Below are 23,732 nucleotides of genomic sequence, written 5' to 3'. Positions count from 1 at the left end.
GACGGAGGTTCGCAACATTGTACAAGAGGTAGCAACTAAAACCATCCCAAAGAAAAAGAAATGCAAGAAATCAAAATGGCTGTCTGAGGAAGCTTTACAAATAGCTAAGGAGAGAAGGGAAGTGAAAGGCAAGGGAGAAAGAGAAAGATACACCCAATTGAATGCAGAATTCCAGAGAAAAGCTAGAAGAGATAAGAATGCCTTCTTAAATGAACAGTGCAAACAAATAGAAGAAAACAATAGAATGGGGAGGACCAGAGATCTTTTCAAGAAAATTGGAGATATGAAGAGAACGTTTCATGCAAAGATGGGTATGATAAGGGACCAAAATGGTAGGGACCTCACAGAAGCAGAAGAGATTAAGCAAAGGTGGCAAAATTATACAGAAGAACTATACAAGAGCGAGCTTAACATCCCTGATGACCACAGTGGGGTAGTTACTGACCTGGAGCCAGACATCCTGGAATGTGAAGTCAAATGGGCCTTAGGAAGTCTGAGCAACAATAAAGCTAGTGGTGATGACAGCATTCCAGTTGAACTATTCAAAATCTTAAAGGACGATGCAGTAAAAGTGCTACACTCAATATGCCAGCAAATTTGGAAAACTCAGCAATGGCCACAGGATTGGAAAAGGTCAGTTTACATTCCAATCCCAAAGAAGGGCAATGCCAAAGAATGTTCAAACTACCGCACCATTGCACTCATTTCTCATGCTAGCAAAGTTATGCTCAAAATCCTACAAGCTAGGCTCCAGCAATATGTGGACCGAGAACTTCCAGAAGTACAGGCAGGATTTCGAAGAGGTAGAGGAACTAGAGATCAAATTGCCAACATACGCTGGATCATGGAAAAAGCTAGGGAGTACCAGAAGAACATCTACTTCTGCTTCATTGACTATGCTAAAGCCTTTGATTGTGTGGAGCACAACAAATTGTGGCAAGTTCTTAAAGAGATGGGAATACCAGAGCATCTTATTTGTCTCTTGAGAAATTTATATGCAGGTCAAGAAGCAACAGTGAGAACTGAACATGGAATCACGGATTGGTTCAAAATTGAGAAAGGAGTTCGGCAAGGCTGTATACTGTCGCCTTGCCTATTTAACTTGTATGCGGAGCACATCATGAGAAAGGCGGGATTAGAGGAGTCACAAATTGGGATCAAGATTGCAGGGAGAAATATCAACAACCTCAGATATGCAGATGATACCACTCTAATGGCAGAAAGTGAAGAGGAACTAAAGAGCCTGTTGATGCGGGTGAAGGAGGAGAGTGCAAAAGTTGGCTTGAAACTCAACATCAAGAAAACAAAGATCATGGCAGCCAGCCCTCTCAATTCCTGGCAAATAGATGGGGAAGAAATGGAGGTAGTGACAGATTTTATTTTCCTGGGCTCCAAGATCACTGCAGATGGGGACTGCAGCCAAGAAATTAAAAGACGCTTGCTCCTGGGGAAGAAAGCTATGGCAAATCTAGACAGCATCCTAAAAAGCAGAGACATCACCCTGCCAACAAAAGTGCGTTTAGTCAAGGCTATGGTATTCCCAGTTGCAATGTATGGCTGCGAAAGTTGGACCATAAGGAAGGCCGAGCGTCAAAGAATTGAGGCTTTTGAACTCTGGTGCTGGAGAAGACTCTTGCGAGTCCCTTGGACTGCAAGGCGAACAAACCGGTCAGTCCTAGAGGAGATCAGCCCTGACTGCTCTTTAGAAGGCCAGATCCTGAAGATGAAACTCAAATACTTTGGCCACCTCATGAGAAGGAAGGACTCCCTGGAGAAGAGCCTAATGCTGGGAGTGATCGAGGGCAAAAGAAGAAGGGGACGACAGAGAATGAGGTGGATGGATGGAGTCACTGAAGCAGTAGGTGCAAACTTAAAAGGACTTCAGGGAATGGTAGAGGACAGGAAGGCCTGGAGGATCATTGTCCATGGGGTCGCGATGGGTCGGACACGACTTCGCACATAACAACAACAACAACTTATGAAATGCATATACTACAGATTTCAGACATACATTCAATGAGACCGTTATGCCTGGTGGCCTTCTTCCAGATCCTTAATGTTGAGCATCCTTGATATTAAGTTTAATTCCTATTTGCTGTGTGCTGCTTTTTATGAATTTTTGAAAGAAATCTAAGATTTGGGACTTTATTCTCGGGGAAGATGATTTTGTAAGTGTATTTTTACTATTGCTTTAATAGTTTTGATTATTTTTGTCAGTTTCATTGGTTAAAATGTGATTTTATCATGTTAGTTATTAGTTGTTAGTTGCCTTGAGCACAGAAAGGCATTTTATAAAATAAATACATAAAGTTCTGAATGCCTCCCATTTGCCCCAATGTTATATATACTCCTCTAATTAAATCACTATTATAGGAAGGATGTTTTCTGTTGTGGGCCTTTCTTCCATGCCAGGGAAATGCCGATCATCACTTTACAGTTGGGAGGTGAATTTCTTCCAGGGCAGACTGGCCAGAGCTTCTGGGTTTGGGGGGAGGGGCTATATCTAGGTATGGAATTGGGGTCACTGTGGGTGGGCTCTCCCACTAGCGCTGTTTTCGTTACCCACAAGTTTCCAATCTTGCCTGAATCGCTACAAATTTGTGGCGTTTCTGCCGGCCTCTGGCCGTTGATCAAACTGCCACCAAAAACCCCTTTTCCCTTTAAATTTTAAAAAACAAAAACAAAAATCCAAGTGGCAATGACTATGTGTATACTCATTGCTCCATAGAGAGACGTCTTTCGGTTTCTCTTCCCAAAACATTCCTTTATCGGACAAAACATGCCACGCTTGCGTGTATTCATTGACACGCGTTTCCATTAAAAAAACTTTTTTTCGAACAATGACTGTGGGTGACGGTGCCTGGAAAGTTTTAATACATTTGAAGAAAGGTGCTTTCTGTTTGGCACTGCTGCATTAGTTGTCCAGGAACTTCGGTTAAAGAAGTCACGTGCTCGCGTGTTCATTGCTATTGGCAGCTTGAAGAGAAAAAAAAGCCTTCCCTGTCTCCTGGAAATTTGGGGGCGGGAGCGAACCTTCTTTCTACCACTATATTGAGAATGTGCATGTCTTTTTCAGGTGTGTTGCAGGTTGTTCTCAGGAATCAAGGGTTTTTTTGGGGGGGGGGTCCACTTATTACAATTCCCAAAAAAAGCAGGAGTTTTGCGGATTGTATATGATGTCATGCATAATGTTAAAAAAACAGCGTTACACAACTGTTAGACTTCAGCAACATTAGCGCTGTGCGGAATGGCCCTAGGTTTTATACAGTGATAAAGTATTGGAATGTAAGACAAATAGTGTATTGTTTTTTCTGATTAAGTCCAAAAACTTGGCTGCTTCTCAGCTTTATAGAAGAAGAAAGGAATTTGGCTGTGGGTTTCATCTGAGTTGTGTCAATGTTTTGGGCGATCACAGCACTTGCAGTCAATATTAAAAATTAGTTCAGCTGGACAATCAAAGTGGAATGTGCGGTTTCCATCACAAATGTAGAATTTTGATTTGTCTTCTGGGTCAGCATACATGCCATCTGCTTTCCCTGTGCAAAAGTTTTCATCGCCTGGAGAGGTAGTGGTGGGATCAACTGAAGGGGTCACTGGAGGATCAATTGATGGGGTCACTGGAGGATCAACTGAAGGGGTCACTGGAGGATCAACTGAAGGGGTCACTGGAGGATCAATTGAAGGGGTCACTGGAGGATCAACTTCAAGAGGGCAGTTTGGCACAATAGGATCTGAAATAGAATTGAATCAAAACATCAGCATAAGAGCTGTGGCATTCTTGTCTATTCACCTAAGTGGCAATGATTTATAAATTGCAGAGGCTACTATCAGGAGGGTCACAGTCTTGGAAACCTTGCTAGTTATATTTTTCCTTTTAACCTTGCTAAGTTATATTTTTCCTTTTAAACTGAAAAAATAAGACCAATAAATTGCCTCAAGATCAAGAATTGCAGTTTTCACAGTCACGTGAAGTAGACAAACAACCTAAAGAGTTAATCATTAAACAATTTGAAAAGATAAAGTGTATCCTTCTACAAGGGACTAGACCAAACTGCATTTTAAACCTTTTAGGTGTTCATTATTCTCACTTTTGCCAGCTTGGAACACTGCTAAGACAGTGTTCATTTGACCTCCCTGTTTTCATTCACCTCATCTCCTCTTATCTGCAGTAATGTTTACAAGAGAAATAAGGAGTATTAAAGGTCATACGTATCATGCCACTATATATTATTATTATTATTATTATTATTATTATTATTATTATTATTATTATTATTATTATTATTATTAATATTAGATTTATTTCCCGCCTCTCCCGATAGGCTCGAGGCGGGTCACAACAACTAATCCCATTAAAATTCCCATTAAAACATCACTCTACTAACATGGCGGCTAAAAATCCCATCCCTCCCCCAATTATTAAGAGGTGAAGAGGAAAGGATAGGGGAGTAGCGTACACTCCAACTCCTAGGGGGGGAGCGATGTCCCTGATTTGCTGACCCCAGCCTCAACCATAGACCTGGTGGAAGAGCTCCGTTTTACAAGCCCTGCGGAAAGCTGACAAATCCCGCAGGGCCCGCAGATCACCCGGGAGCTCATTCCACCAGGTAGGGGCCAGGACTGAAAAAGCCCTGGCCCTGGTCGAGGCTAGGCGCGCTTCCTTCGGGCCGGGGACGACCAACAGGTTCTCACCCGCAGAGCGTAAGGCCCTGCGGGGGGCATAGGGCATATTGTAATGAACATGGCTCACATTCGGGTGTAGAATACTACAAGATAATATTGGGGACTGGCTGAGAGTGAATTTAGAAAGGGAAACAATTCTTCTAAAATGCCAAGCTATCCTTCTAAAATGCCAAGCTATGGTGAATTTGATTAACTTTTATTCTGTGCAGGAATAAAAGCTAATAAGCAGATGATGTCCTGCATTTCTAAGCCCTTTCAGATGTTCAGTTTTGGATCTTCAACTGCAACTAATGGAAACGTGGCCACAATTTTCCATTAGCATACATATTTCTCATGCATACATAACTTCAGTATACACATACCCAGATTTTTGAGGAACTGTGTTTGTGCATACTGAAGCTGTAAGTTAAAGGAAAATGCTTGTGTTGACCCATTCTTCAAAATGATGAATGCACATATCAAGAGTTTCTGAAAGGGGCTACATGCACACACTTTCCCTCACTAAACTAGCATGGATAATGTAACTGATAGGGAAATTGAAGCTCCATTCTTTATGGTCCATTCCCAAATTAAGGTCCAGCTTCAGGAATTGACGCCCCTTTCAAAGAAAAAGGTTTCTCTCCAGCAGATCTAGATGAAAGCAACATCAGTGAGAGAAAAAACACTGTGGCATAGCTGGCCAAACCAACCAGCTTGATCTAGATGAAAGGGAAACTTTCTCCAAAAATGTTTAAAAAAAAAAGACTAGGAAGTCTTTGTTGTTTCCAGTGCAGTGATATAGATGGTACATCTCATGCGAACTGGGAGGAGACAGCCAGCAAGGAGGACATCAGTAATACTGTTTCTTCACCAGAGAATTCATGCTGGACTGCAGGCTGGAGTTTGAGCTGGGGCAGGTTGCCCCGCCTAGTCCAGCGCTCACACGGGGGAGCATTTGGACCGGTGCACCTCATCTGTCCCAGATTTGTGCTCCCTCAAAGTTCCCAGTGCAAAAACGGTTTTGTGATATAAGTATTCTATACCTACCATTGTATTCCCATACATATCCTAGAAAAGATAAAAGTCACTGATTCTCCTATAAGGTATAGGTTCTCCATGGCATCTCTCTTACCATTTGTTTCGAGCAATCTTTTCAGCTCACTTATTAAAGGATTTGTTCCTTCATTGCAGAAAGTACCAAGATAGTCATCCAGATCAATAGCCCATATCATGGCACCTCCATAGTTGTTCTCTTTCAAATATTTGGCCTAAAAAACAGATTTTTTAACATCATCCAGTTGCTTAGAACATGAAAACATCCACTTAAAAGATAAATCGTAGAACAGCTACCCCTTAAGAAATCATCATCATTAAAACTGATCACTATTTGGAGTTGACCAGTGTATAACAGGCTTTTTATACTACGATCAAAGATGTGAGGGGTTAAATTAGTAATTCCTTTCATAATGGGAAGTCGTCAGTGCATGAAAAATACCAAATGCTTCACAACAGGCGAACTAACAGTATACATTAAAACAAACAAACAAAAAAAGGGAATGTAAGGGTCTTACTTTGTATCTGTAGCTACAAATGTCATCATAAGTTACCCAGATATCTCTGTTATAGGCATATGGAACTTTTTGGTCATCCAGCCATTTCACTTGAGTGCCCTCTTCCTTTAGAAAAGTGCAGACCTGCCAAAAGAGTAGATTTGTCTTGAAACAAGTGATTGCTTTATGAACAAGCCGCCAGAAGAAACTTCTGGCAATATAGTACCCATATTTCCAGGTGCTCCTGATTCAGATTTGTGGTGGGGCTTCCACTTCAATGTAGAGATGGGATCAATGGAAAAGACGCAAGAATTCTAGAGTAGAGCATAAATGATCATTGATCAGAGTGCGGGTTAGGGGAGGCAAGCATTGCTACAAACCTTTCCTCTCCTAATATATAGTAATGTGTCTCATGATGATATCCATGGATACCATAAGAACTATTGCCCTTTGTTTAAGTCAGCCTTTCTCAACTTCTTTATCATTGAGAACCCCCTGAAATGTTCTGGAGTGGTGCAATCATGCAGACTATGACTGAGAAGCATAGCTATGTACTTGCCCACCTGGGGCCCCTCCTCTTCCCACCCCCTTCAGGACCATCATTGGCCATTTTGGGAGGGGTGGGTGGTTTTCACTCACCAGCTGTGCTTTTAGTTCAGTCTATGGGTCTTTTCTCTCTTTCTTTCTTTTTCTTTGTTTTGATATTTTCAAATGATTTAATTTGGTTAGTGTAAAGCTCACCTTGGCTGACTTAGTCAGCTTAGGAAGCCTTTTCTTCCTGTCACCTTCTGTGGAAGCTGAACTATCTGGGCTTGGAGGGGTGGGGAAAGTCATTCCCTATTTGACCATTCCATTTCTATTTTAAATCTATTTTAATTTCTTTTTGCCTGGGTCCTTTTGGATAATTCTTCCCTCTCTAGTTTTTAACTCCCTTTGAGATTATTTATTACTTGTTTATCTGCCTGATTGGGCTTGGTGAGTGGCTAATGAGTTAACAAGACTTTAAAGCCTATCGCAGGCATGCTAATAAGCCTCAATTTGTCGCTTTGTGGTTGACACTTTTCTTGAATGGTGACTCAGCTGTATGAGTTTCTATTATTAAAATAAATTGTATTCGTTAGAGTTACCTATGTCTGAATTTCATTTGCTAGTTTTTAATATATATATGTATTCGCTTGTGATTGCTTGGTTTCACATGTCATAGCTAACATTAATCTAATAACTCTAAGGAAACATAGCTATGTGTCAAATGTACCATTATGAATTGCCATGTTCTCAGGATTCATACCTCAAAGTAAGCCCAATACCCTGCTTCTTCCGTATATAGCCCTGGAGTTCCAGCTCCAGAGATTGATGCACAGAGGGCTGTGCTACTACTGCTACTAAGTCTGAGAGACCGTCCATAGGTAGGAAATCCCATCAGAAGTTTCTCAGCTGGGGCACCCTGGTCCCTCCAATATTCCATAGCACATTTCTGCCAAAAGAAAAAGAAAAATATTTCTACAACATAGTTTGAGCTTCCTGCAAGAGCAAGAAAAGATATTACAGAGGTGCTTACTCACACAATTCAAACACTTATTTTCACACCAGTCAGAACCCGAATTTAAAGGACTGTTGCACCCTGCGAAATAATTCCAGTCACCATGGAAGTCATATGTCATCACACTGATGAAATCCAGTAGTCTGACAACAATACAGTAAACATCAGTTAGAAAGCATTAAGTTCCCAGACTCTAAATCGAACCATTTTGTCTCTGATTGATGGCTTAAATCAGACATTTATACATTAATGACAGGGACAAAACTGATTAACTGGAATTCTCAAACAATCCCTGTCCTCCCTCCCCTTTAACCATTTGCAATAGCACCAAGTTTCAAACAGGAAATTTCACAACTATCTTTAATTAACTATGGTATCCAATTGTGGAGTTATTAAGCATTAACTTTGTCTTTCCATATGGCAAATATATATTCAGATTTATACTTGTACTAGAAGTAAAGCCCATTGAGTTCTGTAATGCAACGAGTGCTAGCTCATGATTTGATGTGGGTTTAGTGCCTCACTTTGAAACTGGCAACCCTAAGAGGTCTCTTTGTGCCCGGCAGTCTTGACCCTAGTCAGATTTATGCACACCTAGGTAGTGTGGAATTCCAGAACATGAACTTACACCTATCTAGCAACCTTACCTCCTTTCTGCAAAGTTTTCTTGACCTGAAATAGCTCGGGGGGTGCTATGTGGCTGGTTAGGTGGCTGCAGAGGCATTATATATTTTTGAGTCTCCACTTCCAAACCTCAAGAAATATTTCCAAACCAGGGACAGCCAACCTCCAGGAGGGGCCTGGAAATCTCCTGGAATTGCTGCTCCCCCAGGCAAAAATGGCTGCTTTGGAGGGGTGACTCCGTAGCATTGTATCCCATTGAGGTTTAGGGATGCCAGCCTCCAGGTGGGGTCTGAGGATTCCCTGGAAGTACAGCTCATCTCCAGGCAGTTAGGCTGAAGGGAAATCTCTCCCACCTTATATGCACCCCTTCAAAAGTAATGCATGTGGCCACATGTGGCTAGCACAGTCTGCTGGCGATGTCTGCCCTTCTGAAGTCTAAGGCCTGCTGCTGGCAACTGCAGTCCCTGTTGTTGTATGCAAGGCCGTTGTTGCCTAATAAAAGTCAATCACCTGGTTCCCCCCAAAGTCTCACTGTCTTCTTTCTTGTAAAGCTAACTCCACTTGAAATTCTGGGCCACTTATGCCTTTGATTTCATAGGAACTTCCTGGAAAATACTGATCTTTATTTATCAGGCCAGGGCTCTGCAGGTCCGCTCACCTCACTGCCCTGGCTGTGTCTGGGTGCGAGGCTTGCGCAGCTGCCCTGTGGGGGCAGGCCCTCTAGGAGCTGGCCGAATCAAAGCATTGGCTCATAGAGTGTGTCCAGCCAGAATCAGAGGCTGGACACAGGAAAAGGAATCCGGACACCGGCCAGATACGCTCCACCCAGGAAGGATCTTCAGGAATATTAGAGCCACTAAGTGGTAAGGATTTGATCCAATGGAGAAAATAGCTGCTCTGGAAGATCATTCAACTAGCAGACAGAGGAAGATTAAATGTACACAAACCCCCATACTTGGTAGTTAAATTCTAAATTGGAATCACCCAATAAAAAACATTGGGGAGACGATCTCAGATCGCCTACCATATTATCCATTTGGGTGCTAAATCTGTAGCATAGATGTGCCCTCAGTATCTTTTGTAAATTCTGACTCCCATGATTTAAAATTGTTTCTGTATTCTAAAGGCTATACATGTCTCAGGGTCTTTACTGAGCTTAGACTGGCCACATATCCAGTATACCATGTTGCTGCAAGGCTGGGGCATATTAGGTTTGCTGTGTTCTGAGAATTCTACTTACTTTCCTATCTCAACAATTTCATATCCAGAATTAATAGTTTCTATACCAGCAGATACTGCAGCTGTGATCAGTAGTCTAGAATCTGCAGACTCGTTTTTGAAGGCAGTGAGCATTTCCTATGGAGTAAAATGAGAATGATGAATGATACCTATAAGGAAAATAGGTTTGAATTACGACCAAAAGCTGAAAGGCTAATTGTAGATTAGCTGTAGATTAAGTAGAAGGGAAAAAATTCAGTGGAAATGTTGTTAACAATCTCTGTAATACAAATCAATGATTGGCACCATCTGTAAAAACAGTGGATTGCTTTTCAACTATCACTAGCGTATTTTGTGGCAAGGAAAAATTAATTTATTTTTCATTAATGATTTGTTTTCCACAGGTCCATGTAAACAGAAAACATTATAGAAATCATGCAAATTACCTGTTATGGATATTACTGCAATACATGTTCCAGAAGGTAGCTGTTTTGGTTTACAATAGAAGAGCTAGATTCAAATCCAATAGCACCTTAGACACCAACAAGATTTTTGGGCTATAAAATTTCACAAAAGAAAGTTCCCTGATGATACCTGATGAAGGAAGATTTCACTCTTAAAGGCTTATACCCTGAAAATCTTTTTGGCCTCTGAGGTGCTAATAAACTCAAATTTTGCTCTACACAATAAGTATTTATGAAATCTGAACACATGATAGCATACCAGGATATAAACTTTTATTCTACCCTTAGCTATCCTTCTCAGAAAAGGGACACTTGTGTAGTAGTCCCAAATGTCAATAATATTTGCCAATAAAAATGGAAAAATTGATATAACACACATTTATGGAGGTGGCATCTTCTCTTTAGGAAAAATTCCAATTTCAGGAAAAGATCAGTCTGACCTCAGTTATAAGTTAGAGAAAGAAGTAATTTCAAGAACCAGGCTTCCCCTTCACAGATTACAAGGTTACTCTGTTCAGATACCAGTTTCCCAGGGATCTCAGATGTGGAAACAATTCTACCACCAGCCAAGACTCCAAAGGCTACTGTTTATTGGTTTTTTTAATACTGTATTTAATCTGTTATTTATAAATTACTTTGAGGATCATTTGATTGAAATGCATACCATACATCTTTAAAATAATAGATTATACATCTTTAAAATGAGTGCATCATACATGTGAACCACCCTGAGCCCACATGGGGAAGGGTGGAATAGAAATTAAACATTCTATTCTATTAAATCTATTAGGTTTCTACCTGAATCAGGAGGGTAAACCGGTGCTTATCCTCAGGGGGACTGCCCCTCGAGCCTGGGTATTCAAAATCCAGGTCAATTCCATCAAAGCCAAATGTACGGAGATATTCAATCACTGAATCAATGAAGATCTTGCGATTAGCTTCTGTGGAGACCATGGTAGTGAACCTGTGGAAAGCCCCACCTTTAAATATGATTTTTCTGTTAGCAGTTATGACAACCTTTAAGACATAATCTAGGGTGGGTGGGGTGAGGTCTTTTTTATCTCACTTATTTCACTCAGTGAGGTAGGTTGCAATTCTCGGCAAGCTTATCTGGGAATAGCCACCACTGAATATGCCTTGGATTGCTTTGTAAAAGATGTGCATGTATTTTAATAAAGGGGGGCTTTAAAATGCTTCTTTGTGAACTTGGATGGTGGGCTATGGTTCAGTCTAGTTTATATGTCTAGATATTTAAATGTTACATTTATACAGATATTCTGACTATAATTAAACATATATTTAATAGAAGGTAGAGATTCTGCTAACCCTGTGCACTCAGTTTATTAATCTTATCATGTCTGCCTTTTTAATTTTGCCATCCTAAAAGCATTACTTCACAATAGTACCTGTAGTCTCATATCTGTCTTGTTTCTGTTCATTCACACTCACATTGTTTCCTTATAAAATTCCCATCCTTCTCTTTGAGGACTTGGATCATCCTTGATGTGAACAGTCATTAAATGCTGACATCATCTTAGAATATGATGTCACAGCTACAGGAAGATTCTGGGTCTCACAAAACACCAACATCCTAGCAAATGTATTTCATTCAATATAAAGTTAAGGATTATCACCCTTGTTCTCTGTTGAAAATAGATTCTGACAAAGGTTACTTCCTGACTTTTAAGTATTAGTTCATGCAAAATCTTCCAGGCAGATTAGTATGCTATTGGGATTCTTTTAACTACCAATGTCCAGGCCAGTATTATTTCCTTAGATGCCAACAATAGTTTCCGACCCCCTTCAGTGCAGCCTCTGTTGTTGAGCTTGCAAACATTTTGAATATTAACATAAGAATGTTAAACAATTGTCATACATTAAATAGGTAAACAATTGTCATAAATCAAACTGGTAAAATAAAAATATTACTCAAGGAATAAAAATTGTTCCCCAGTCCATTTCCCCTAAAATGCTGTCCTTAGTATCTCACTACATTTTCCTTTAATTAGCTGAACAGGAGCATGTTCTTAACTCACTCTCAGCCTCCTGACTGACCTTCTGCTGATGCTCACGAGGAGCTCTCTCACCCACTTTGGCATCTGAGGCCAGGTGGATTTTTCTTTTTTTGTGTGTGGTTTAACACGCCTGAATGCTAACTGCCTATCTGCAGTTAACTGAGCCTTAACCCACATTTTTCAAAACCTCTTTTGTTCTCAGAAGTGTAATACATGTTTGTTCTTCTGAGTCACAACAGAAGACAAGGATGCCATAGCTGTTGTGTTGATGTTTTTGATATTTTGACTCAATTTTGTCATTTGAAAGGTCTGCTGTGCTTTTAAAGAATGTGCTTTTCTTTTTACTTTTTTCCCCCTTCCCCCTTAAAAAAATCCTTTTCAATGCTGCTATATATCACATAGCCATCGTCAGTTTCTTCTCTGTTGAATTTTGGACTGACATTTCATTCTTTACTGGAAAACAAATGGAGCAGAAACATACAAATCAGGATAAGGTTGTAGTATAAGAGAGACCTAAGAAATTACAGAGAAACGTTCAAATCTAAGGTAGTTCGGCTTTCATCTTTCTTTAGATTCCAACAGCACTTGGGTACCTAGCAAAGATGAAACTCATGTTATCACTGGTGATGTGAACAAAAGTATTCTCACCACTATGACATTTACATAAAATATACAGAAAGGGTCTCACATTTCAGTGCCAAAGCTCCATCCTCCAATAGCCAGCAGTGTAACCAGGTGGGGATTGCTGCGAGAAAAAGAAACACTTAACGGAACAAACACTTTGCCCTCACAAAACTTTTAATGTTAAATTTAAAAAGGAAAATATACAGGGCACTGCTTATACCGAGTTACACCACTGGTCACCTAGTTTAGTATTCTCTATGCTGGCTGGCAATCCTCTCTAGGATCACAGGCTAAGCAAGGTCTTTCCTAGATTCCTTTTTTAAGTTTTTTTTTTAAGTGTCAGGGTTAAAACTGGGCCCTTCTATGGGAATAGCACTGCTTCTACCATGGAGTGAGATATCTCCCATAAAAGAGCTGACATTATATTTATTGCAATTAAAAGTATGAGGCATAACAGCACTTGTGATCACTAGTTCACATCAGTAGTTGGCATGTGCAGGCACAAGCAATGTGTGAGGTGTTCAACATCAAAGATGTGACCACAAGTGAAATTCATAAACTCTCATTTTGCAAAATTTCCTGTTGTATACAGGCACAAGCAATTTCCATAATGGAAAAAACCCTACAGAATTATAAAACAGGCCTAGAGGGAGGTGGGTGAGCAATTACTGGTCATTTCCTACAATGAAATAGGGGATCCAGATTCAAAATGCCACAGACAAAAAGAAGTAGGCACTAAATTATGTCATTCAAATAGGATAAGTAATATTAAGTTTGCATCAACATCATTAGGTACATACATATGGGAGCCTTATATCCTTCACTGTCATTGCTGTTCTACAATCAGCTGAAGTGGGATTGTAACTCTAATTCTGCACATCATGCTGTTTTTCCTGCTAGTATCTCCCATCCACACTACAGATGCATAAGCAGATGGCAAAGTATTTGCAGGTGTATGTGGCATATAACAAGCTGGCAATAATCTGGCTTCATCCCCAAAGTACCACTGCATAATTATTCCATATAATTTTTCAGCAAGGCCAAAATGCTAGCTGAGAAGTTTATTTGAATATGGGTTATGCCCAACACTACAAGTGGTTGAGGAATTATAGACTCTGTACAAATCAATATGTACAGAGCAATATGTATTGCCAATGAAAAACTGTAGGATTGAACAAGTAGCATTCACGTTGCAAAAATCTGCCATTTATGTATACTTGCACATTGTATTCTTAAAGGATTTTTAATTAAGATGTCTGAAAGGACTTTTTGGACATATGAAATTTGAACTCAAAACCCACATTGGCTGGAAATGCCCCTTTGATGACTTCCACAAGGCAATATTTTCCTGTGAAAGCCACACAATGATGCTTTGGCTCTTAATGGAATACAGCAGCAACGACCCATTTCCTGGCCCCAGCCCTTGAGGCCACCATATCTCTCCTACTGCACTACCAGGAGCATTTCTGAGGATATATTTGCCTACTGATAGAATGGAATATTTCTATGTCAATTACAGGGGGAGTGGTGTAGAATCCCTCAAGAATTCCCTCAGCGGTGGTGGTGAAGTCACTGAAGGTACTGGAGATAAGAAAATGGCTGTCATGTAGGCGGGACTAGGAGAACCCAGACTTTCCTGTCCATATGGCAGCCATCCAATATTTTCTGCAATCTTTCTCAAAATGTAATAGCGCAGTAGGTTTGGAAAACACAGCAGGAAAAATAACGAAAATCCAGTAGATTCATGGATGCACTACAATGCTGTGGGGAAGCAGGAAAAAAAACCTTGTTTTCCAAACTGGGCAAATAACCTGGGTGGAAAAGGTCCTTATTTTAAAAATGGCTCCCGCTCCATTCTGTAACCTTCACAGTTGCAATGAAGGTTGCACTGTTACGTGTGAAAACCTCAATTTGTCATTGTTAGAGCTCATCTACATATTACACTTTTTAAAATCATTTCCAAGCCTTTGAAGCAAGTGTTGTAACAGAAAACTGCACAGTATTTTTACAAAGAATACTTAGAGATTCTATCTTTATATACTTTATAAATCTGACCTCTTTTTCAGTGCTTGGAACTGAGGGTAGAGCACATCTTTATCATTGTACTCATATGGAGCTATCTTGTTGTCTTTCATAGTAGCAAAAGCATAAACCAGGTGGGTACAAAGATTCGGGTCAATGTTGTTTGGAAAGTACTTAGCTGGGTCTGGTCTATATTGAGACCAGTTAGTGAAGTAGCACACGAGTTTATATGCAGACCCTGGATGGAAGACAGAAAACCATAGTTAAACTGACAGAATCACCCTTTTCTCTGATGCCTCTAGAAAAGGCATTGTCACAACTGAGTATTCAACCATTACTGTAAACCCTAGTAAGTGGGAAAGAAACAAACTTCAGTTAGAGAAGTCATGGACATGAGTTCGCATGACTAACTGGAGTTAGACCAAAGACTTCTGTCTTGAATTCTAGTGGAGAACGAATGTTCATTGGCTAGTTAACCAGTTTTCTACCTTCTCTGAACAAACTACAATAGCTAAATTGAGCCTCTGAATTTCTTGTGCAAATTGCACCCAAGGCTTATTCTCACATGCTCTCTCTTCAATAATAATGTCTTACTTTAGATTTCCTCCCATGTCAGTTCTATTGTTTCTTCTTTTTTTATGCTGAGGTATTTCCTGTCTTCTCCTTCCATTATTTCCCTCTGTTGTTGCATCATAACATATGATGTTCCAACTTCCCCAATTCACTCTTTGGCTTCTGACATTTCTCCATACTAAACGTTTGTTATTATTTTAAACTTGTGGAGAGATTTTTCAAATTGCCTTTATGAAAGGAAGCAAGAACTGAACACACTGTACTGTGTTCAGTTTTGGGCACCCAAACTGGAGCATGTCCAGAGGAGGGCAACAAAGATGGTGAGGGGTTTGGAGACCAAGACGTATGAAGAAATGTTGGGGGAGCTTGGTCTGTTTAGCCTGGAGAGGAGACGACAGAGAGGGGATCTGATAACCATTTTCAAGTATTTAAAAGGGTGCCATATAGAGGATGGAGCAGAGTTGTTCTTTCTTGCCCCGAAGGGACAGACCAGAACCAATGGGATGAAATTAATTCAAAAGAAATTCCGTCTCAACATCCGGAAGAAGTTCCTGACAGTTAGAGCAGTTTCTAAGTGGAACAGGCTTCCTTGGGAGGTGGTGAGTTTACTCAACATCTGAAGCTATGGTTTCTGTTTCATATCTTGGGTTAAGGGGATCTCTTCATGGTGCTGTAAGAACAAAACTTTTCTGTGTATTAATTAGACAGAATGCAAAATGCCAGTTTACAGCCACTCAGTTTATAAACAAGTTTTGGCACACTGAGATTAAACAATAACTTACTTCTACACTGCAGGATAAATTATTTAGCTGAAAGTAGAAAGCAGTGTTTTAATAGTGGCCCTAGGCACAAATAAAATCAGCAAGATACTCACCCAGCTGCATGTGCAGAAAAATGGCCAAAGCTAAAAGAAAACAAAAGAATATAAATGAACCAGAAGGAGAAAATAACTTAAAATCTTTCAGAACCCTTAAAATTGTAGGTATTAGACAATTCTGTCTTATCTCCAGCCTCGGTTGGATTTCCCATTTAGCAGTGCCACAGAGCTTAATGCGCATGTTAAGCTACAATCAGAATATAAGGAAGGCCAGCAGACACCATCTCATGGAGCCCGCTGAGCAGGTAGCTTTAGATATTTTAAAAAACTGAGCTGTTTCAGCATTGCTAGACAATTTGCCCTGGCAAATATATTAGTTTTACCATATAACTGTGAATAGATTTCACTCTATGGATTTGCCTGATGTGTTTTTAGTAGTTAGTCAGGGATAATAATTGGGAATTTCTCTCCAATCTTAAAATGTTATATCCATCTGTATCTGTCACCCTACTGTTATGTGGATGGGTCAAGAAACAGTTTGGAACACATGATTAGGCAATTCAAACTGAAAACAGACAGGGGCCTGAGTTGGTTGAAGCTAAGCATCATGAGAGTGCTATTGCCCCCTTTGGGACCCTGATGCAGGATTATTTATAAACACAGGTATTACAAAGACTATTTATCACCTCTGCTCTCTCATCCAAAGAAAACTACAGTAGTGTTGCCTCTGGACATCTTGCTATCAGGGCAATGATAAACATGACTGTCTTATTCCAAATATAGTAAACAAATAGGACCTGATCATGAAGGAACACTTCAATCACTGGATCTGCCCATAAAAGGAACATTTCTGTAAAGCCTCTCTAAGACAAGATTGCATGTCTGTTAAGAAATATGTTTACCCAAATGTTCAACTGTACCAGCAAATGTAAAGACATCCTCCACCGTTAGATGAAGTGAGTGGTTCAACTTTCAAAATTACTTACCTATCCACATCATCATCTTCCCCATCTTTCTACTTTTAGCTAAATTTCATGGGTGCTGTTTTATATAGTGGTGAAAATCCCAGTTATCACTGTGGAACCTACACAGCTGCAAAAGAGAAGCCATACAGCCACCAGATTACATAAGCCCAGCCAAACAGAACAGATAAATTAAACCTCAAACCACATGAGTGATGCAGCATTTCTCAAATAACCTTGATCCTCTTGACATTTGTAACTGAATTAGCCTTGATCTATGAGAAATGTTTACATGAGTTGAGCAAACATTTGACCAAACTAGAATAACGAAAAGCACATGATATCAAGGCAACCTTCAAAAAGCCTGACAGATTGGACTTTAGCTAGTAAGCCAAGGCTATCTATATATATCCCAGCAGTCACCCCACCATTTTATTACTTGATATGCCAGATTCTCAAACAGATAGATGCTGTTGCTGAAAAGACAGTTTAGTTTTACTTTTAAAGTGCTGTAACCTGAAATCATATAAATAATGCCAAAGGAAATTAGATAATTAGAATCGTAGAATCATAGAGTTGGAAGGGGCCAAACAGGCCACCTAGTCCAACCCCCTGCTCAACGCAGGATCAGCCCTAAGCATCCTAAAGCATCAAAGAAAAGTGTGTATCCAACCTTTGCTTGAAGACTGCCAGTGAGGGGGAGCTCACCACCTCCTTAGGAAGCCTATTCCACTGCTGAACTACTCTGACTGTGAAAATTTTTTTCCTGATATCTAGCCTAGTACTTGAAGTTTAAACCCATTACTGCGTGTCCTTTCCTCTGCAGCCAACAGAAACAGCATCCTGCTCTCCTCCAAGTGACAACCTTTCAAATACTTAAAGAGGGCTATCGTGTCCCCTCTAAACCTCCTTTTCTCCAGGCTAAACATCCCCAAGTCCCTCAACCTATCTTCATAGGGCTTGGTCCCTTGGCCGCAGATCATCTTTGTCGCTCTCCTCTGTACCCTTTCAATTTTATCTACGTCCTTCTTGAAGTGAGGCCTCCAGAACTGCACACAGTATTCCAGGTGTGGTCTGACCAGTGCCGTATACAATGGGACTATGACATCTTGTGATTTTGATGTGATGCCCCTGTTGATACAGCCCAAAATGGCATTTGCCTTTTTTACCGCTGCATCACACTGCCTGCTCATGTTTAGTTTACAGTCCACAAGTACCCCAAGGTCTCGTTCACACACAGTGTTACCTAGAAGCGTATCCCCCATCCAGTAGGCATGCTTTTCATTTTTCTGACCCAGATGCAGAACTTTACATTTATCTTTATTAAATTGCATCTTGTTCTCATTTGCCCATTTTTCCATTGTGTTCAGATCTCGTTGAACTCTGTCTCTATCTTCCAGAGTATTTGCCAGTCCTCCCAATTTGGTGTCATCTGCAAACCTGATGAGTAGTCCCTCCACCCCCTCATCTAGATCATTAATAAATATGTTAAAAAGTACCGGGCCGAGCACCGAGCCCTGAGGTACCCCGCTACTCACCTCTCTCCAGTCTGATGAAACACCATTGACAACAACTCTTTGAGTGCGATTCTCTAACCAATTCCCTATCCACTTAACTATCTGAAAATCCAGATTGCAGTCCTTCAACTTATCCATCAGAACATCATGGGGATACTTGTCAAAAGCTTTACTAAAATCCAAGTAAATGACATCAACCAAATTTCCCCGATCCAGCAAACCTGTTACTTGGTCAAAAAAGGAAACCAGGTTGGTCTGGCAGGACCTGTTGGAGACAAATCCATGCTGACTTCCTTGGATCACCAAATTGTCCTCCAGATGTTTGCAGATCGCTCCCTAATATCTGCTCCATTATCTTCTCCACAACAGAGGTCAGACTCACTGGTCTGTAGTTTCCCAGGTCATCCTTCCTCCCTTTTTTGAAGATCGGAATAACGTTTGCTCTCTTCCAGTCCTCCGGGACATCTCCAGTCCTTAAAGAGGTCCCGAAGATGATGGACAAGAGCTGTGCAAGTTCTCTGGAAAGTTCTTTGAGCACTCTCGGGTGCATTTCATCTGGACCAGGGGATTTGAACTCATCCAGTGCAGCTAAATGCCTCTCGACAACCTCTCTATCCATGTTAACCTGCCACCCAGACACTATCCTTTGGCTACGGCCATCTCTAGATGTGCCTAAACACTTTGACCTGTGGGAAAAAACAGATGTAAAATAGGCACTAAGCCTTTCTGCTTTCTCTGCATCCTCCGTTAGAGTTTGTCCATCCACACCCAACAGTGGGCCTATTGCCTCCTTTACTTTACATTTGCTCCTCACATAACTGAAAAATCTTTTCTTGTTACAATGGGCTTCCCTGGCCAATCTTAGCTCACTCTCAGCTTTGGCCTTTCTGATGATTGATCTACAGTGCCTAGTAACCTGTAGGTACTCTTCTTTAGAGCTCTGTCCTTCCCTCCATTTCCTGAACATTTTCCTTTTCTTTCTTAGTTCCTCTTGAAGTTCTCTGTTCATCCAAATAGGCTTCTTAGAGCTCCTGCAGTGTTTTCGTCTTTCTGGGATAGTCATTGATTGAGCATGCAATAGCTCTTGTTTGAGTAGCGCCCACCCTTCACATGCTCCCTTCCCTTCCAGCATTCTCGTCCATGGTATGACACTCATCATGTCTCTGAGTTTATTAAAGTTTGCCCTACGAAAATCCAACATCCATGTCTGGCTACAAGTTTCCTTGGCTCCCCATCTCAAAAGGAATTCTATGAGGACATGGTCACTTCCCCCTAGGGTCCCCACCTCCTTCACCTCATCCACCAACTCTTGCCTGTTGGTCAGTATTAAGTCCAGTATGGCTGAACCTCTTGTGGGTTCATCTACCATTTGATAAGTGAAATTGTCAACCAGGCAGGTCAGAAAGTTGCATGACTGAGAACGCTTAGCAGAGTTTGTTTCCCAGCACACATCTGGGAAATTGAAGTCACCCATGATGACAAGGTCCTGCCGCGTGGATATTTTCTCAATCTGCTCACAAAGTGCAGCATCCACATCCTCTAGTTGGTCAGGCGGTCGGTAACAGACACCTACCACCACACTGTTTGTTTTCCCCTCGCTTATTTTCACCCAGATGCTTTCCACTGTAGATATGCTCTCCTTCACTAGAATTTCCTGACAGGTAAGCCCTTTCCTATCATACAGTGCCACTCCTCCACCTCTTCGATCTATTCTGTTTTTTCTGAACAGTTCATATCCATCCACCATTACATTCCAGTCATGAGAATCATTCCACCAAGTTTCTGTGATGCCTACTAGATCATACCTTTCCATCAGCATGAGAAGTTCCAGCTCTTCCTTTTTATTGCCCATGCTTCGGGCGTTAGTATAAAGTCATCTGAATCCTTTTACTTTTGGTTCCCTATGAGCTGGCCTTGTCGGTTGGGCTGCCCCCGATCGTTCTCCTTCCTTACACTCCCTATGTTGATCGTCTCCTTCCCCTTGTGGCTTTAGTTTAAAGCTCTCCTGATGAATCTCCCTATGTTCCTGCCAAACACATTCTTCCCCAGTTTCAATAAGTGCAGTCCATCAGGTGCTAGTAGGCCTTCCTCAAGAAAGCCTATCCCATGGTCCCAGAAACCAAATCTCTCCTGCCGGCACCAACTATGCAGCCAGTGATTCACCTCCATTATCTTCCTCTCCCGATGCATTCCTCTTCCCTTGACAGGCAAGATTGAAGAGAATACCACTTGTGCCCCCATTTGCTTGAGCTTCCTCCCGAGATCTTGATAGTCTTTTCTAATAGGAGCGATGGTATTCAGGGACATGTCATTCGTTCCCACATGGACCATCACAAATGGGCAGCGATCTGTAGATTTGAGGAGTTTGGGCAGCCGTTCTGAAACATCTTTAATTTTCGCCCCTGGCAAGCAACACACCTCTCGGGTTAGGGGGTCGGGCCCAGCCACATGGTGATCCATTCCTCTTAGCAGGGAGTCTCCAATTACCAGTAGTCTCCTCTTTTTTTTTTCTTCTCAACTCCATTTCCTTCTGATTAGAAATAATTAGAATGGCAACAGTTATTCAGAAGCATTTAGTTACATAATTTCTAGCTTTTCTCTGGCATTGATAGGCTACAATGCAAATAAAAAGAATAGTAACAAAATTACGATCATAGGTAGCTGTTTCCAAACCCTTCCTAAACTATTCCAGTTTCCAAATCTTGTGGATTCTCAATGAAGTGGACACTTTCATAACAATTTCAGAAAGGCTATTCCATAGAATAGGAACAGCTAGTGAAAACATAAAATCTAAAAAGTATGGTCCTCACAACCATATAGGAGGGAATAACTAATAGATGTTCATCCTGTTGGCAGAGTTTTGATATGCAAAGGACTGACTAAAACATTGTTCTGCTGGAAATCAGGGAAGAAGTGTCCTCAAAAGAGTAGGAAGTCACCAACTGAGCCAATCAGGACACAGGAGGATGTTAAATGAAAAATACCAGCAAGTTCCTAGTCTAAATATGCTAACTGCACATCTCCTACAATGTCTCCTATAGGCATGACAGAAACTTGGTGGATAACACATGTGATTCAAATATTAGGATTGAGGAGTACAATTTATTTTAAAGGGACAGACAAAGAAAGGGGGTTGATGCTGTGCTCCCCCACATGCAACCAGCTGGGTGAACTTGGGCTTGACACAACACTGATAAAGCTGTTCTGACCAAGCAGTAATATTAGGGCAGGAAAGGGAAGGTGAATGTAAACCACTTTGAGACTCCTTCGGGTAGAGAAAAGTGGCATATAAGAACCAACTCTCCTTCTTCTTATCCAGGAATCTTTCTCCTATAGGGCTCCTCCTGGTGCTATCAATCCCTGGAGTGAAATGTGTCAGTCTGGATTGGGACATGGTCAAGAACTTTGCTATCTGGTTGGTGTCCCACCCATCCAGTGCACCATCAGCTGCCCTGTCGAGCTTGCTGGAGGAGGCGGCCACCTGGGCATTGCAGTTCCCTATCTTATAATCCTGGGGGACTTCCATGTCCATGTGGACTGGTCAGCTCCAGGACTTGGCTCTGACCTGGGCTGATTCTGCACTTATTTTGTTTATTCCGTTGTAGATCCTGCTGAATTCAGATTGATTTGAACTCGGGTCTTCCTTTACACCCCCCCCCCATGAAACAGAAAATGTTCTGCACTCGATTGTGAAAGCTCAAAACGGGGGGGGGGGGACCAAGCACAGCAGGAGCCTCTTTCTTTTCTTGAATGAGGGGGGGAGGTGGAGAGGTTTGGAGACAGCAGAGGAGGGGGGGAATCAGGAGGCAAATCTTTTGGAGCGCAATCCCGTGGTCATACCACCTGCTCTGAAGGCCTAGCTTCAGGCACAACCCCCTCCCTGTTTGGGTGAAAGGCGTATTTTAGCCTACCCATAGAGACTTATGGATCTGAATGCACTGCAGGACCCTATACCCTCTGGTGACTGATGGGCAGCCTTAGTGGAGGACTGGCAGTCCAGTCTGTCTGTCACCATTGATGCAATTGCTCCCCTCCACCCTTGCCTCAAACAAGCTCCCAGGAGATCTCTGAGAGGAAGAGGGAAGTGAGATGGCTAGAGCAAGTGTGGAGGGAAACTCGTGATGAAGCTACAAGAACGTCTTACCACACACTTATGAAGGCATATGAAATGGCAGTGAAGGTGGCGAAACAGGAATGTTATGCTACCTCTATGTATCTGCTAGTTCTCACCTGGCTAGGGTGAATGCTGTTTAGGGTGATTTTTCAATGTGATTTGATCTCTTACCACATTCAAAGAAGGGCACCAAAATAGTAGTCGACTTGAGATTTAGCACCCTTTTTTGCAGATAAAGTCTTGTCACTCCACCATGACCTTCCTGCTAAGACTGATACAGAATATAAGCTGGATGCTCCATTGCTGCCACAGGGATGATGTTTGATGGCTTCAGGCAGCTCACTTTAACTGAGATGGACAAATTGCTGGGGTCAGTGAGGGTGGCCACCTGCCACCTGGATCCCTGTCCATCATGGCTGCTCAAATTGGGCAACCAGTGGATAGGAGGCCCCTGAGGGAAATTATAAATATTTCCCTGACATCTGGGGATTTCCCTGAGTGGCTGAAGGAGGCGATGGTTCGTCCCCTGTTGAAGAAACCATTGCTTGATCCGTGTGATTCGACCAACTGATGCTCTGTCTCACACCTTGTGTTTCTAGGGAAGCTGGTAGAGAGGGCCACTGTGGTTCAGCTCCTGGCAGTCTTGGATGAACCTTCGGTACTTGATCCATACTAGTTGGGCTTCTGTCCTAACCACAGGGTGGAGACCATACTTTTTGCCTTGATGATCTCCGGCACTAGGCTATCCTCATGTTATTAGATTTGTCAGCCAAGTTTGATGTGGTCAACCATGAGTTGTTTGCCCACTGTCTCACTGGGATGGGGATTCAGGGATGGGGATTCATGCTTTACAGTGGCTGATCTCTTTCCTCCAGAACCAGACACAGAGGGTGTCAGTGGGGGAAGAGTTGTCGCAGCCCTACACGCTCCCTTGTGGAGTGCAAGAGAGGGCGATACACTTCCCCATACTTTTAAACATCTACATCTACCCTCTGGTACAGTTGGCTCAGAGCTTTTGGCTGAGCTATCA

The 23,732-nt window shown here is 41.7% G+C and overlaps 1 protein-coding gene across 1 annotated transcript; it reads right to left on the bottom strand.

Moving 5' to 3' along the window:
* Positions 1–1,776: 1,776 nt before the first annotated feature.
* Positions 1,777–17,191, bottom strand: LOC143835995 (acidic mammalian chitinase-like). The gene is made up of 11 exons (XM_077334611.1): positions 17,096–17,191; positions 16,167–16,196; positions 14,753–14,957; positions 12,762–12,818; positions 10,857–11,022; positions 9,617–9,732; positions 7,775–7,895; positions 7,501–7,686; positions 6,234–6,356; positions 5,795–5,930; positions 1,777–3,731 (listed from the first exon to the last, which is right to left on the bottom strand). The coding sequence occupies exons 1-11, from the start codon at positions 17,118–17,120 to the stop codon at positions 3,394–3,396; spliced, it is 1,503 nt and encodes a 500-aa protein (XP_077190726.1). The 5' UTR covers positions 17,121–17,191; the 3' UTR covers positions 1,777–3,393.
* Positions 17,192–23,732: the final 6,541 nt, after the last annotated feature.

Source organism: Paroedura picta, chromosome 4, assembly GCF_049243985.1.
Source record: "Paroedura picta isolate Pp20150507F chromosome 4, Ppicta_v3.0, whole genome shotgun sequence".
NCBI lineage: Eukaryota > Metazoa > Chordata > Lepidosauria > Squamata > Gekkonidae > Paroedura > Paroedura picta.
Note: the sequence above shows the minus strand (reverse complement) of the source record. Positions and strands in the feature narration are given on the sequence as shown.